At 45.3% G+C, this 17,601-nt stretch overlaps 1 protein-coding gene across 4 annotated transcripts in view; it reads left to right on the forward strand.

The window, feature by feature from the left end:
* The window catches only part of LOC126539640 (RUN domain-containing protein 1), a 67,141-nt gene that overhangs the window by 28,262 nt on the left and 21,278 nt on the right, over window positions 1-17,601 (forward strand). For all 4 annotated transcript variants that reach the window (XR_008614300.2, XR_008614299.2, XM_055075496.2 and 1 more), the window contains 6 exons: window positions 355-445; window positions 546-601; window positions 977-1,069; window positions 12,697-12,827; window positions 15,782-15,887; window positions 16,620-16,715. Coding sequence is in view for 2 of the 4 variants with exons in the window: in XM_055075496.2 (XP_054931471.1) it covers window positions 355-445; window positions 546-601; window positions 977-1,069; window positions 12,697-12,827; window positions 15,782-15,887; window positions 16,620-16,715 (573 nt within the window). In the remaining 2 variants the exon portion in view is untranslated. The remainder of the gene's footprint in view (window positions 1-354; window positions 446-545; window positions 602-976; window positions 1,070-12,696; window positions 12,828-15,781; window positions 15,888-16,619; window positions 16,716-17,601) is intronic.

A 17,601-nucleotide genomic window follows, 5' to 3' on the forward strand; every position in this document is an offset into this window, starting at 1 on the left:
TGTCGGTGAAAAAGCTCTAGTAATGACACACTTTAGGTGTGTGTGTGGTGGGGGGCATCTCTGCCTCCCCCCCTTCCCAGAAAACTTTGTAGGGGGCTTGGGCCATGGAGCACCCCTGTAGTTAGCGCCTATGCCCTTTACTAGTGCACTTCTGCGCATAAGTTGACAGAAGTTAGTGTATCTATCCTTTGGAGGAACAGCTGCTTTGTGCATGCTTGCAGACGTATGGTTGTAAACCATTTCTTCTTCTAGCTGCTGCAGTATGAAACGAGCTGGAAAGGCACTACATTAACCAAGTAACTTCCTCACAAACTGCAAACCACATTATTCTTAATGCTTTTGCAACTGGCTCAGATGGTCAACCCTGTCAAAATGAAGGAGCAGCTGGTTTCACAACTGAAGACCCAGATCACTGACCTTGAAAGATTCATTCAGTTTATTCAAGGTAGTGCTACTAACCCTTCTAACTTTCCTCTATCTGACATACTAACTGCATGCTGTTGTGTAGTGGCTGCATGAAATCTCATCCATGTCATGCTTTTCAGGAGAGGGATCGGATGGAAAGCCAAGGTGCACATGCAACTGTCCAGTTCATGGCAAGGCAAGTGAAGATTTCACATTAATCACATTTTTGTTTGCACTTCATTCACGCCCTTCCTTGTAGAATTGCAAAACACTTTTTAGAGCTTTAACAAACAAAGTAGTGGCTTCTTGAAGTTGTAGTTGTATCTGTGCAATATGAAAATGTATCACGTAGGCACCACTTGCCCTCCTTCAGATTTGCATACTCTCTTTGTGTGGAAGTTACAGTGTTCATAGCTGGAAAGAAAATGCTTCCAAGTCCACTTTCTTTGACTGTTCAAAAGCTTTGTGTTCACTTCAACAAATGAACGTTTGTTTAAGTAAATGAATGATTAGATTGATGGCTCATTCGTTGGTGTCATCTGTGTCTGTGCATGTCTCTACTGATATGCAGCCGGATACACTCCACTCTGAAACGTCTTCCGAGTGCTTTGCTTCGACAAGGAAGTACAAGGATCAACTTCGTCGAGCACATAAGGAGAGCCAGGTATGCTTTTCCACAGTGTTGCTTGGTGTTTTGAAGGCTTTATATGTAGCTATAGCATGTAAGTACAGTCATACTAAGCTAGCTAGGAATTATATCCATTACATACATATTGTAGTACATTTTGCTTGATCGCATATGTTAAATAATAGTGTATTACACTACTACGGGATTGCTATGAGGCAGTCAGTGACATCTATGCTTTGTACTGATGTAGCACTGCCACACCTACATGCTTTGACGTCATTTGCATTGAAGCATGTGGAGACGTGACCAATTTTTTTTTCTTTGCTGTGAACCCACCTAAACTCTCAAACAACTTTAAGCTAAAGCGTAAGCTTCGAATAATGAACACCTTTTTCAGGAAGTCTAGCAACAAAAAGTGGACCTGGAAAAAAGCCCTAATGGTGAAACAAGAAATTACATTGACTTCATATTTTCTGCTGATCCCAGCATAGTGCAGGATGTAAAAGCGATAGGCAGGGTAAAATTCAGTGATCATAGGTTAGTTAGGCCTAGGATTCACCTCAATTTGAAGAGAGAGAGAGTAAAATTGGTCAAAAAGAAAGAGGTCAACCTACAGGCAGTAAGGGTAAAAACAGACAAATTTAGGCTGTTACTTGCAAACAAATATGCAGCCTTAGAACATAGAGATGAAAATGACATAGAGGCAATGAATGAAATCATAACTAGGCTGGCTTCAGAGGCAGCAATTGAAGTGGGAGGCAAGGCACCAAGGCAACCAGTAGGCAAGCTCTCCCAAGTAACAAAGGACCTAATAAGGAAATGACAAAGAATGTGTGGAAAACTGACGGCTCTTTATACGAAGTGTTTCTCGACTGCAAGGGTCCCAGAAAACTGGAAGAATGCGAATATTATAGTACTAATCCACAAAAAGGGCGGCGTTAAAGAATTGAAAAATTATAGGCCCATTAGCTTACTCCCACTATTATATAAAATATTTACCAAAATAATTTCCAATAGAATAAGGGCAACACTGGAGTTTAGTCAACCAAGGGAACAGGCTGGCTTCAGGAAGGGGTATTCTACAATGGATCACATCCATGTCATCAATCAGGTAATGGAGAAATCTGTGGAGTACAATAAGCCTCTCTACATGGCTTTCATAGATTATGAAAAGGCATTTGATTCAGTAGAGATACCAGCAGTCATAGAGGCATTACATAATCAAGAAGTACAGAAGAAGAAGAAGTAGTTTAATGATTGGAAAATGTAGGGAGGTCGGCCAGAAAATGGAGTATCTGGCCTGCTACTCTATGTAAGGGAAGGGGAAAGCAAGATGGTCACAATGGGGGATGATAATGGGAGGATCGAGGCGAAGGACACATTGCATAAATGTTATCACAAGCGCGAGTCCAGGCTTGTGTCGCCTAAGAAACGTGAAAGAGCACGCATTGTCTCTATCGTCTGCCAACTTCGTGGCCATACGCCTAGCAAGAGGTCCTGCGACAGTGGTCTGTTGTGTGTCTCAAGGTCGCTGCCATTGTCAGACTTTTGTGCACATACTCAGGGTACACCACGAGCACGTGCTCTATAGTCTCAACAACGCCACACACTGAACAGCCCGGGGAGTCTGTCCGTCCAATGATGTGCAAGTATTTGCGCGTAAAGGCGACGCCTAAACACAGTTTGTGTATCAGGCATGTATGAGCGCGTGGAATTCCGCGCAGAACAGGAAATTGCATATCGGGATCCAGCCATTTAAGATGCATGTGACAAGCGTCTGGCTGGGCCCAGTATCTTCTCGTCGCACTCCTCATTAATTCCGGCAGGAGGCATGTGATATCCGGTCTGGAGAATGGCACTACAGTTCGCAGGCTGTTGCTGAGGGCGCGCCTTGCTGCAGCATCGGCCATCTCATTACGATTGAGTCCACAGTGTCCCGGGATCCATTGGAACACTATGTGGTGGTGTTTTTCTTGAGCGCATGAAAGTAGCTCGGTGATCTGCAGTGCCACAACCTGATATGCGGTGTGGCACAGGAAGCATCTTAAAATTTGCAGCATGAGTTGTGAGTCCGTGGAAGTGCACCACTCTTGAGGTCTTTCCCCGCAGATGTGGCAAATCGCTTCCTGAATAGCCACAAGCTCTGCAGCGGTTGATGTAGAATTGTGATCTAGAATGAAACCTTAAGTCATCTGTTGGGCTGGTATCAACACAGCTGCTGTCGATGCCTTTGGTGACGCGGAGCCGTCTGTGTAAACATGAACATATGTGTGGTATTCTGACCAGATGTATGCCAGAGCAAGTTGTTATAGTCCGCTAACGGGAACCAATGATTTCTTTAGCATGCCGGGGGCATGCACGCATACGGAAGGTTGAACCATCATCCATGGTGGTTTGATGGGGTGATATGGAAGGGCATAGCCTGATATTATGTGGGGTAGATGGCAGCGGAGTGTACTTGTGAAACTGCTGTCTGGCCGCTCATGTAGAACCGACATCAATGGATGGAAATGGTGTCGTTTCAGTAAGCGTAAATATACATGAAGTGGTTCGTGGGACAGGTATACCGATAATGGGCATACGCGGGCTTCCTCAATTGTGCCTTTGTTGGAGGCACGCCATGGCAAGCCGAGGCATATTTTGAGTGCCCGCTCTTGAACGCTCTCTAATGTCTGTAAGCAGGAAATGCTAAAGTTTGAGAGCATCGGGAGGCTGTATCGAATGTAGCCTACGAATAGAGACTGGTAAAGTCGTAGTAATGAGCCTTTCCTGGGGCCCCATTTCATGCCTGCTATGAAACGAAAAACATGGCAAAACAGATTAAGTTTTTGCTTCAACATATTAACATGCCTCGACCATGACAAACCATGATCAATGATAATGCCTAAGAATCTGTGGTGGGAGACATAAGGTATTATAACACTGTTAATGGAGATCGGGTAGCGGCAGACAGATTTGCGCGTTAGTGCAACCACAGCACATTTTTCAGCAGCTAAGAGTCCACAGTGTCCCTGATATGCCCTGATGCCATATGTATTGTGAAGCAGATGACACAGCACATTGTAATTTTGCACGTAGTTGTGGGCGTGTTGTACCAGAAGCCCAGATGCAGATGTCATCTGCATATGCACTGATGTGTATGCGAGCTGGAAGTTTGCTCACCAGGCCAGTCAGTGCCACATTAAATAATGTTGGGCTGAGAACTCCTCCCTGAGGAACTCCACAGCATACCTGATGACGATTAGTCTCTCCGTCAGGTGTGGACATGTAAACGAAACGGCCGCTGAGGTAGCTCACAATCCACAGGTAGAGCCGGCCGCCAATACCCAAGTCATCTAGGGCATAGAGAATGGCTTCATGAAGGATGTTGTCATAGATTCCTTTGATGTCTAAGAAAACAGCGGCGACGAGACGGCATCGACGTTTTTCATGTTCTACTGTCGTAACGAGGTCAATGACGCTGTCAATCGAAGAATGACCCTGCCGAAAACCTGCCGAAAACCGGTCATCATGTTCGGATAAAGATCATTTCTCTCCAGAAACCATTTGAGCCTTGCCAGGACCATTCGTTCCAAAACTTTTCAAACACAGCTGGCTAATGCAATTGGCCGGTATGAGGTAAGCTCATAAAGAGTCTTTCCAGGCTTCAAGAGAGCGACCAGGCGGCTGACCTTCCACTGCTCCGGAACAATACCGGAGACCCATAATTGAGCAGTGCAGTGCAACCAGCCCTGCCAAGGTGAGGGAGAGACGAGTATGAGATCTTGTCAGGGCCAGGGGCAGATGAATGCCGACACGACGCAAGAACAGCCTCTAATTCAGGCATCGTAAAGAGCAAGTCGTAGTGGTCACTAGGGGAAGGTGACACAAAAATTTCGAATTGGATTGAGGTTGGCTGAGTTGTGCCCACAATCATTTTGCAGAAGTCGTCTGCTACCTCTACACCAGTGCGGCGTTGGTAAAGGGCCAGAGCACTGAAGGGGTACCTTTCTTGTGGGGGAAAACGTAGGCTCCTGGCTACATGCCAAATACGTGACAGCGGCTTGCGAGGATCCAGTGATGAGCAGAACTTTCTCCAGCGCTTCCTTCCTAATTTCTCGAGATGGCGCTTTATTTGTCGTTGAGCACGGTGACAAAGGGCGAGATCGTACATGGATTTTGTCCTGTATTTCCTTTCAGTGCGCCGTCGGACTGCGCATAACCTCTCAAATTCCATGTTGATAGGAGACCCCGGTGTAGGTGCACATAGGTTCCATGTGGCCTCACCGAGGGCGAACGTGATCAAGTCTTCTATTTGGGTTGGTGACTCGAGATCCGCTCAGGAATTCTCCACGAATGTCTTAAAAGTGGGCCAGTCTGTGCACCGCACATGAGACGAAGTGGTAGGTGCGAACCACTTCACTCAGATATACATTCGTATGTGATCACTGCCATGTGTTTCCACATCACTGAACCAGCTAAAAGAGGACTGTAGTCGTGAGGAAACAAACGTCAGGTCCAAGCAGCTACTATAGGACATGCCACACAGAAACGTAGGAGAGCCATTGTTAATATTGATGAAATCCTGGGAGTGCATAAATTCGGACAGGGCTTTGCCTCGGTTATTCATTACTGCACTTCCCCATTGGGGGTGATGAGCATTGAAATCGCCCACAATAAGATGAGGAGCTGCACTCTGGATTGCTGTGTGGAATATCTGGGTGGAATATAGCCGCCGAGTATCGAGAAGACCCGTCCTTTAAACGTTCACGTCAAGCAAATGTAGTGGTTCGTGTTATGGGGCTGGAGGACATGGCGGTAGTGTGAAATATCTTGGCGTATGCACACTAACACCTTGCTGGTTTCATCAGCTTCTCGAGACCACAGCAATATATATCCAGAAAGGCGGAAAGCAGAAGGCATGTTGGGCTCACATATCACAATCACAGGGAAGTGGTATTTCTGGACGCACTGTCAGAAGCCACTCGGGCGACCACGCATGCCTCGGGCATTCCACTGCATCACTACACTGCGACGTATGTGCATCGACAAAGAGGAGGGGCTGTGTGGTAGCGCCATAATGAATTACTGCAGTGCCGCCAAGAGCGGCTCAATTGAGTCCAAAAACTGACCAACCCTTGCTGTTGGCGTATTGAGGCCTGAAAGCACAAGGAGTACAGAACGCTTACGTAAATACCTTGGAAAATATTTACAGAGGCTCTACAGCTGCCTTAATTCTACACAAGAAAAACATGAGGATACCTATAAAGGAAGGGGTCAGACAGGGAGACACAATCTCTCTAATACTATTTACTGCGTGCTTGGAAGAAGTATTTAAGCAATTAAACTGGGAAGGCTTAGGAGTAAGGATCGACGGCGAATATCTCAGCAACCTTCGATTTGCCGATGACATTGTTTTATTCAGCAGCAATGCAGGTTAGTTACAAAAAATGATTGAGGACCTTAACAGAAAGAGTGTAAGAGTGGGGTTGAAGGTTAATATGCAGAAGACAAAGATACTGATGAAAAGTCAGGCAAGGGAAAAAGAGTTCAAGATTGCCAGTAAGCCTGTAGAGTCTGTGAAGGAGTATGTTTACCTAGGTCAATTAATCACAGGGAACCCTGATCATGAGAAGGAAATTCATAGAAGAATAAAAATGGGTGGATCGCATTCGGCAGACATTGTCAGCTCCTGACTGGAAGCTTACCATTATCATTGAAAAGGAAGGTGTACAATCAGTGCATTTTACCAGGGCTGACATATGGAGCAGAGACTTGGAGACTGACAAAGAAGCTTGAGAACAAGTCAAGGACCGCGCAAGAAGTGATAGAATGGCGATTGCTAGACATAACGTTAAGAGACAGAAAGAGAGCCGCTTGGATCAGAGAGGCAAATGGAAATAGACAATAGTATTGCCTTCAAAATTAGCTTCGCCCCAATACAAAGGTGTTATGCGGTGAAGCATACCAAGTGACGAAAAGTGCGACTGTTATGGAACACAGCGCATATTCTTTATTTTACACATGTGCATGCACTGTCTGCAGTCACAGTACGAACGCCGAGATGCCTAATAAGTTTTCTGGCAAGCCTTCTTAGATAGACCCCAGCTCTTTTGTTGGCTTTAAACATGCCCTTCACTTTCAGAGTTTTATAATTTTACCCCCTCTCGTTTCGCTAGCTTTCCCAAAACACAGATGAGTTTTCTTTACTTCGTGGTGAACAGTGCTTGCACATGTGTACTAGGCCCCGTTAATGGCCTCATATAAGAGACACGCATGATGGCCAAAACGAAGACTCAAATTGCCACAGCAACATCAGAAACAGGTCAGAATGGATTCCAGTATTCTTATTAGGTGCCTAGGTGCTTGTACTGTGACCGATGACGATGTGATAAAGAAGCATGATAAGTAGCATGTACTAAGTGAACGTCCCATTAGACACCCCGTTTCACTTTTTTGTCTTGCGCGTGCCTGCTTTCTCCTCTGCGACCTTGGCACCCATTTTTAGTATGCTTCACCACAGTAGGAGAGAAAGAAGTGCCCAGGGCTCACTGATGCTCTGGGCCTCTCGATGTTATGCATTTTTTTTATGGTTTTGCCAGTTTAATAAATGCACTTTCATTAAGAATGAGGCAGAAGACGCCCACACGACCACCTGAACAAGATCAGCTATCTACTTCATTGCTTATGTTTAGACGACATGTTTTGGCAGCTTGGACCTGCCCCATTTCTGCGAGAGCTCAACGCCTGAAGCCATCAACTCTGACAACAAGAACACTGTAGCCATTGAATGTCATATGAAGAAGATGTGCCAGAATTTGAGTGAGCAGACTCCATCTAACAAGAGTTAGCAACAATTTTTTGTGGTCTCTTTAGACTCTTGTGTGCCGCTTATGGCGTCACACAACCCGAACTCCCTAGGTAGGCAGTTTTTAACAGAATATTGAAAGTATGACCCCTGGGCAAATCAACAAGGTCTGGATCAACTATTCAAAAGGCATCTTAGTGGTAGATGCAAAAAGTCCAACTATAATAGAGAAGTTCAAGAGTATTCTGACATTAAAGGGTCCCTGAAACGGTTCGGACAAATTTTGTAGGTGCGTAGGGTACAGCTTAAGTAGAACATTCGCACCATAATTTAAGTGAAGCGTTACGTATTAATGGAGCTGCAAGCGATTACAATTTCTTGATTCTTGCACAGCAAGCATAGGGGTGTGAACGAACCTCTCCCAAGCAATGCATCCTGAGAAAACCTGACGCCTGACCAGGAGGGGGAGGGCTGCTTGTACCCCTCTTACAAACTGGTGGATGTCTGGTGGCGGGGGTCGAACCACACACTTCCCGCAGCTGTCCCAGGCTTCCAGCCCACCGGGCTATACGGCTGAAGTATGGCGGCAGATGGACTATAGGTGCAGATATATCGACGGCTATCGATGTCTGCAGTGAAGACACGGCGGATAACGATGTGGCACCTTTTAATTTCAAAGCCAGCGTAATTTCATTTCTTCTGGGGGGGGTTCATCTCGAACACGTCAAGCTGGTTGCCAAGGTAAAATATGAATGAAAAATAAGACAATCTGACATGCCGGCATTCTCCTCTCAACGACAGAGGTCGCGACTTATTCAGCCTTTACTACACGTTAGGAGCTGTAACTGTAGCATCCTCAGTACTTCTCGTGGGCATTCGCCTAACTAAATGGACATCGCGAGACCGAAGGGGCACCATTGTAAAAAAAATCTAATCTCGAAAAAACACAGACATCAATTATGACTTTATGGATAATTGAAAAAGAAAAAGACGATCCGTTGGGGAACATATCCAGAAAGTTCCAGCTCTGTGGTAACAATGTTCCAGGTTCCTGGGTAGTTTGACTGTTTGAGGGGGACCTGTTAGTGCCAAGATTTAAACGGAACCTTATTCGGATTGAAGGAAGATGTGGTAGTATTTCGCGGTGCAAGCGGCAGGCCTCGTTCAAGTTGTCGACGCCCAATGAATTACAACGGGCTTGCAGGAAGATGGGCATGCGGACAGTTACCCTCCTCCCTAGACACGCTTTTCCTCCTCAACTCGTTCGCCGAGCCATCGCAGCTAAGCTCCGCCTTCACTGGTTCTGCGTCACGATGCGACGTCACATCGTCCACTTCTGGTTGTTTTGGAGCCCGCCCCCGCCCGCACAAAACCTCTCCGCCAGCCACTTGGCCGTATACCGCAAGCGAGAGCTATCGAAGCAGCGTACGTTGCGAGCATTCTGTCGCAGCGCCGAACGTGTCTGGTATTCCGTTAACCACACACTAGCAGAACATTTCGACGGAACGGTGGAAGCATAAACTCAAGCTAATGAAGGAACTTTAGCGTAGACGTACGTGAGCTGCCTGATCGGTCTCCACGGTTCAACCACCCATTGGCGCAGAGCTTAACCAGCCAAAGAAAGAGCTAATATTGCTCTAACCAAGTGTAAAACATATTAAACATTTACAAAAATGTGTTAACGATTACACTCCTGCGAAAAATTTACACCAGCAGCAAAGAAGAATACATTTTGTTACTGCTACTGTGTCTGGTTGAGCTCTATGCCACCAGGTGGCTGCACAGTGCAGACCATTCACATTTGCACTTATGTTCATCCCATGAAACGACATGCAAGGGGACACAGCCAGACCCTGTCCCCTTTACGCTTGCGTTTACCCTAATACCGGACTTGCGAAACACTATTGCATTAGTAATCTTCCGGTGTAAAGTGACAGCCGCAAACGCGCAAATCCTGGCGCCGATCAGATAGCGGCAGTCCGATGCGCTGCAGCCAGTCCGCTCGTCTACTGGCTTGCAGAGGGACACGATGTCGCAGTTTGACATATTGCCAGTCGCTACGTTTGCAGTCCACAACGCAACAAAGTCGAATAATAGCGCTTGCGAAAAGACAGACCGACACTAACAGCAGAGCTTTCGTCAAAAACGGACACGTTGTAACACAAGCAGACGACACTTGCTGTGTGCCGGAAGTGCTTAAGTGTACTGAAAAATTGTTTTTGTGCATCCCCTTTATGTTACTTTCTTTCTATAAAAACAAATTAACTAACATTTCAACTATTATGAACATCGTTTGTTTACTGTTGGAAAAATTATCGATCATGCGCCCTGGTCAGCCAATCGGATAGCTCACCCCACTGACGTCATATGGGTGATTTGTGTCATATGGGTAGGGGCGGCTTAAAATTCTGCCGCGCAATGTGCTGCGATCGGCAGTGATGTGCATTTTTAAAACCTTATAATAAATTACACGCTTTACCCAAAGCACTTAGATGCGTCAATTAATGATCAGAAGGACCTACTCTAACGACTCAGCACGTTTGTAGAAAATCGTTTCAGGGTCCCTTTAAGTGTAATTCCTGTCTGTTTATTAATTACAGGAAGGAGTCAATGACTGGTGTAATTTCTGATGTCAACCTTGAAATCAAGTGTGGGCTTCATCAATCTGCTGAGTTCATTGGTGCGCATGCTTGAGGAACTCTCGGTGCATCAAAGTAGTATTTGCTTCGTCGACTTTGCCAGCGTCTATCAAAGTGGGGCACACATGATACACCGTGTCTGACCATTCGTTCCAAGGCCTCTGCAGTGTCGGAAGTGTCTCAAGATAGGCCACGTAAATGCTTGAAATCAAGTGACCCGCCTGTGTTTCAGTGGGCAGCATAATACTGCCGACTGTGATGCACCTTCATTGAAATGTCCTAACTGTCCTGGCTCTCATGAAGGAATGTCGAAGCATTGCACAAAAATTCATGATGAAGTTCATATTCTCCAAAAAATGGCAAGAGACAAATGTTCCCAGATAGGCTGCTCAATCTGTTCACTGAGACAGACAGCGCCGGGGTAATGAAGTGCCACCCAGTGACTGCAGACGAACTGCAGTGCGGATTGAGGCACAGGGGCCACAACAACCTCCGTCTGTGCCGGCATTGACGACGGCATCTGTGCCTACTGCAATTTCAGTGTCGCTGAGAGCACATGGTGAACATTCATTGCCCCTGGGTGGCACAGACACGAAGCGGCCTTTGCTAGCCTGTAGACCCACAGACACGTCCCCATGCCATAGTGTTCCTCTACGTCAAGGAGTGCATGCTGGGGCTAGTAAAGCCGACCCTATAGAGAAGCAAGGAGCCGAAAAGAATGACAAGTAAAGCGTTGAAAAAGTTCTGAAGCACCTACTAGAATCGGTGCGCATGATTCTTTGTGGTCTGCAGACTCTGGCTTCTGAAAGCGACGTGCATGTCCTTGCTGTACTGGAGCCGTTTATAGCCGCCCTTTACATATTTTGAAGTCCTTTCTTGGTACCTGTGCTGCCCACACAGGAGCGTGAACATTTAAGGCATGATAACCAAGGAGGGCTTTGGTTGAGGAATGGATGTGCAGTGAAGCTTACATAGAAGTCATCAATCAAGGCCTCCTTTCCTGTGTGCTAGACGGCAATCCTTTTCCAGCCGGCTACTACTGGCTTTAGCAAGACTTGTCAGCCATGCACTCGTGCACCATGCGAGCACATCTGGAAGATCTTTGCGTAATGACATTAAATTGGCCGCCATTAGGAGCAAATATGAATATTCTTGAAAACATTTGGGGCATAATGAAACTCAACCTGTCAAAGATGCAGCTCCGCCATAGAATTGTGACGAATTGCTTGCTGTGATTGAACAGTGGGAGACTGAAAAATGGACACCAGCATCATTCCAGCACCTTTCTGCTGCCACACCGTCTTGCTAAGGTCGTCCAATCTGCCAGGGGCCTTTTTTCATATTGAGTGATCATACAGATGCACAGAAGAAAACATTCCCATTTTTTTTAAAGTTCATTAAACAGCAGAATAAAGGTGTGTTTGTCATGACGGCAACATGTCTTCATCAATGCGTCATCATGGCCGCACGCATGAGAAGACAGTAGAAAAAGCAAAATCTGATATTTTCAAATCCACAGATCAATTGCGATGCCTTAATACATCAATACTTTCCTTCTCCACGAAAACAGCAAGCATAAGTAAATAAATGAATAAAATAGAAAGACACAAAATAGGTACGCGGTAAAACAAAAATAAATGAAGGCAAGCATGCCTAGCTGTGGGCATGTGTCGACTTCTCGATGTTCACACGTACCTTGTGTCTTTAAGCAATGATCTGTGAAAAGTGCCCACAAGAAAAAAAATAACAACCTGAGCCCACAGCATAGCAGAGAGCACAGGTGGCGATTCCATCTAGCAGAACAGTGCAGCCGTGAAAACTTGCAGTGGACTGCGCCTTGTGCACACAGACATACTCTTGAACATTTCACCAATGTGCTGCATTGCATGACGCTGATCAGCTTTCTGGCTGAAGCTTGCGTGATACTATTAAAAACTTACGAGGGTGTACATGTGGAATTGTAGGTAACTCAGCACAGTTGTTTGAGTTTTATGTGCAGTGTAATGTAACAGTCCTGTTAGATATACTTCAAATTCCACTTTTCACATGATAATGTATGAAGAAGTAACTCCAGAAGTTCCATGAGCTTGTAAAAAAGACCTCAGAGTTGAGTCAGACTGTAAATGACACATGCAACTCCTTTCTCGTGTTTATGTAAAGTGTAGAGTTGCCTGAATTATGTGTCGTCAATCCTTGTGACCCATGCTGAAAATTTCTCCTTCACTGTTCCTTTCCAGGAGGCCCAAAACAAGATCTTGCGGCGCATGCTAGCACTGCTACACATGTTTGCGTTGACCCAGTTTGGCTGCGGGCGACGAAACTTTCAGAGAAATATTATGAAGCGGACACCAAAGGGAAATCATTGGGGGTGAGTGTAGATGTGACGACATAACAAGCACTTTTTGCGAGTGCAGTGAATGCTTGCAAAAAGCTCCCCTCACGGGCTACATCCTGGCCTCAATGTGGAGAACCGGCCTACAAAAATTGCTGGTTATACAGTGGCCATATTCTTGGATTATCACTTCTGAAGATACAATTACTTTTGCTAGATTTCGTGTGGCTAGTGCACGATGCATCTGCGACTACAGTCGATAGCATATTTCGCACAGTGCCAAGCATACTGTCGTAGAGCAGTGCCAAAAATGCTGTTGCTTGTGGATGCTGATGTGTCCTGTGCTACTCATACAGAATCCCTGAAAAATAATAGTAGGTGCGAAAATGATCGTCCAAGAATATGGCCTCAGCAGTTCCAGCTCTTAACAAGACAGCGACAAATTTAACCAGAAACAATGCAAATGAACTTCGTTGCATGCTTAATGAACTTAAATATAATGAAAGTATTGATATAACAAAGTATTAATAAGTTCTTTTGTCCATGGAACACAATGCATTTTGGACCCCAATATAACGAAGTGTGCTTGTACACGATTTCAATATAACAAAATTTCACGGCCGCCGCAAAGGAATACTGAGAATAAATGTTAACTTTTGTGGCTGCAGATGGCCATATAATTGAATCACAAGCGGCTACTTGTGATTGCACCTCGCAAATTGTGCGCTGCGCGACCATGTAAGAGGCGGAGCAGCATCATTTTTTGTATAACGTCATAGTGCGATTAGATCCTATTGTGCCCCTCGTGCTTTTTGCTTTGGATGCAAGTGAAAGCATGAGAGGGTGAACCAAAAAGGATGGGGGCTTGATGAGCGCCATCTTCGAGTGCTAGCTAGAAAGGGAAGGAAGCAAGCTCACAGTAATGCTAGGGGAGTGTAGAGAGGAAGTGGGAGGGCAGGCTGGTGGGCGTACGCTTTTCTACCATGACCGTGGCTGTGCATTCATCGCTGTCAGTGCAGTTGAGCATGTACGCAGCCCCTGCACCCTGCCTTAGAGATAATCTTCTGTGTGTTAAACGGGTGGGTGTGCCGAGGTGGCATGTCATGTGTGCTGCCCCATGTTTAACACTGGAGGTTGCGTAATCTAGAATTTCTGAGATGCGTTGGGGGTGGAGTTGACGGCAACGCGTGGCTGACATCGATTCATATTGCCGATCTGAAGATATTGTAGACATGGTATGAAGCCATATTTTTATGCGTTGTATATTGCAATCACTCAGTTCAGCCCTTGGGCGCGGCCGGGCAGCCACCATTGACCTTTAGCACAACCACGTGACGTGACGTCACGACAGCCGGAGAAAAAGCTGGGCCCCAACACAATATGCAACGCATTCTTGGCTTAACCAAGCTAAGCCTGGCCATTTTTATTGCCAACTCTCAAGTTCAACAAAATTGTTTTTTTTTTTTACATTTGAATTTGTTTTTTCCGATTGCCTGATAATACGGAAAATTTTGCAGCCCCTTCCATGTAAGAAAAATTAAACGGCGACTGTACTTGTTTGCATAAATGATTGAATTTCAATATAATGAACTTTTAATATAGCAAAGCTAATTGCCTATTTTACCAACTTCGTCATATCAAGATTTAACTATATAAGAAGTTTCCTCTGAAGCAATTTATATGGTACCAAAAACATGAAAATGTTTAGTTGGCTAGGTCTGTGATGCACTTTTCTATACAGCATGCTTGTAAAGGAGCCCTGAACCACCCCTCAGATTTAGCGAAAAAACATTCTGCGGATAGCATACACGGCTGACATCGGACATCGTATGATAGCCATAGAGACAAGTGCAAAAGTAAATGCAAAAGTTTGCCACTCGCGAGAAAATACAGCCCTGCGTAGCTATCTTGTACACTGCAGCAAATGCATGAGGCACTTGTGGAGGCATCGTGAACTCAACCGTAAGGTGAGGGATAGCCTATGAGTTTGGCATGTTGTAGGCACGAAAATTGATGGTACTGGCATCTACATGACTATACAAAATCAAATTTGAACTGCCACGATGACGTTCAGTAGGTGGAGCATTGTGGGCACCGTCCCACTCCGCCGTAGCCTTCGCAGTGCGAGGCATTGAAGAAGGACCGGAAGCATTGTGAAGGTGATCACAGGCGATCTTTGATTACCAATAACTCTGCTTCTGCTGAATACATTCAAGTACTTTTTGCTCCAAAGTACTTCTGAAATAGTCTATTTTAACTTCAAATAAATTTCTCGACTTCAATAAAAAGTGTTTCAGGGCTCCTTTTATTTCATCAGACGATATTCCTTCAGACTCTTGATGACACCTGTAGAAAGGTAATCTATGCTATAGCAATGACAGAAAGCACCCATTATTAAAAATTTGTATTTCTGTTAGTTTGTGGTATTTGTCTGTACAATCATTACTATTGCAACTGTCAAAGACAGTTATGGCCCCTTGAACATTGTAGATATAAAAGGAAGACATTTGTTCAAAAGGTACTGTTGTAAGTGTGGGGGGCATAGATATTTGTGCACCTACTTTGATAGCAGTGTCTCCCAATCCATGATCACAGGTACATAACCTTTCTACTGAAAGCTGTACTCTTGGGAACGGAGGAAGTGGCTCACACTAACACAAAAAGATTCATTAATCTGCTTGTGTGTGTTACTGCATTGGTGGTTGTGTGTGCACATGCTTGCTAATCTATGAACCATAAGAGTCAGTGAAACATCATTTGGGAGTAGCTGCATTATCTTCTTTTCCTTTCTATGTTAACCCTTCACTTCGTAATATTGTATCATGAGTACAGCTGTGTCCCTCCCTCAAGCTAACAGCACAAATGTTGCAGTGACTATTGTAGCTGGCCATGTTGTGCTTTCCATGTAAATTGCTCAATTCCGTGCTTGTATCTGCAGCCAATATGTACAAGGCTTGAAATGTTGTGACAGTCTGATTTTCTGTGTCCAGAGATCTGCGAGCATGTCTCGAGTTGGCTATCAACCAGGTCCTCGAGCTGGTGGGAAAGCAGGAGTCGCAGTGTGTGGACAGTGACTACACCAGTGATTCTGAAGATGTGAGCATGAAGTGAAAAGATTTGTATGATTATTGAAACCCTGGTGGCTGTATGCTTCATTGCAAACCAGTTATAGTTACCTAGTCTACATGAACTTTATTGGGGCCTATTGTCTCTTTGTGGGTGTATGCAGTATGTCATAGATTGCACTTTGTACGTGTATGTGTTTGTGTATTCATTCAACAAAAGTTGCGAGTGAGTTGGTGCTCCCACAGGTGCTTCTCCTTCCCCCCTCCTTGCTCTCACGTGTTGTCCAAGAAATGCTGCAAATTCCCTCTAGGAAATGAGAACATATTTGATTGCTAGACCCACAGCTTGTTTGTCACAATCATTGCTGCATTCACAATTATTGCCAGTCTGTGGCTTTGCTACGAGCAAAAATTTCAGGATGACATTCTGGTTTAGCCCAAATGCTTTACCCTTGGCAGTAAAGTTTAAACATGTAGAAGCCACTGCATGTTGTGCAAGCAACATGTATAGCAGCATGTTGAATTTGGTTCTGTGTCGACTATCCAATGCCTGAAGCGGCTTGTTCTAGTGAAATGTTGTGCTACATATAACCTACACATTTAGGGACCTAGCAAACTGCTGAGTGGCTGTCTTCACACTTGAAATATCTGCTTTTGTGAACACTGGCTTGCAAGTTTTAGTTGAGCTGTGGGAGCACATCTTGAGTGAGTGTCTGCATTGTGGTGGGAGAAAACAGCTCCTCTGAATTGTGCGATTGTGCAGGCACCTGCTGTGCTGTGTAACGAGAAACTGACTAGTGCTGTCAGAAAAGATCTGGCCACTGCCCTGCGTGACTTGATGCAGCATGGATTGATGGAGGTGAGTGAAACTTTGTCACAACTGCCTTCCACTTCTAACAGATTAGCTATGAAGGTAGCAAATGTTGCTTAAATACAAGAGCCAGTTATACATGACTCCTTTAGCTAAACGACTGGCTCATCCATGCTAAAAGTTTACACAGGTGCAACATTTCATGGAACAGGCAGTTTGGTGCAATATTTGCCTGTTTTGTACGGAACCGATCAGGAATATGCATTATAGTGGCAATGACAGACAAAAAAATTTAATGTTGGTGCAGCAGAATGGTGGTCATTTTTCAGAATCTCGGCGTATGTCCTCTTTTAGTGTTACAGTGGGAGATGGCTCTCCAGTCTTGTTTTGTCAAAGTTGGCCGCTTTTGTCTGGTGTTACCGCAAATGGTGCATATGTTTGACTTATTCTTTACGAAACAGGCAAATAATGCACTATAGCATAGCTTTGTTGTTGTTGGTAGATGTGATGCGTGAAGCCGATGCAGACCGGGGTCTTAAGTGTTGTTGCCTGGATCGAGATGGAGTTCTTGAGCGGGAACGGCTCCCCCTTGACGGTGTGCGGGAGTGTGGCCTGGTTCTCGGGCCGGCTTATTTATAGGTGGCTTGGCTGGTTGCTCGTCGTTCCCCAATACGCTTGCGGATGACGTACAGGGTTTTATAACAAGTGGCACAGCTTTTGTCCATGGTGAGATGGGGACCATCACAGAGGGAGCACTTAAGGTTACAGTTGTGGTCGGCAGGGGGGTTACAGACACCGCAGCCTCGGCATATCTTGTTATTTGGGTAGGGACAAACATCCATGCGGTGTCCAAGGTGGCCACACTGGCAACAAATGTCAATTTGCTTCCAATATAGCGAACATGGGAGTAACGCAGAGCTGTAGCGGACCTGAT

The sequence above is a fragment of the Dermacentor andersoni genome, chromosome 11 (genome assembly GCF_023375885.2).
Source record: "Dermacentor andersoni chromosome 11, qqDerAnde1_hic_scaffold, whole genome shotgun sequence".
In the NCBI taxonomy this organism is placed as follows: domain Eukaryota; kingdom Metazoa; phylum Arthropoda; class Arachnida; order Ixodida; family Ixodidae; genus Dermacentor; species Dermacentor andersoni.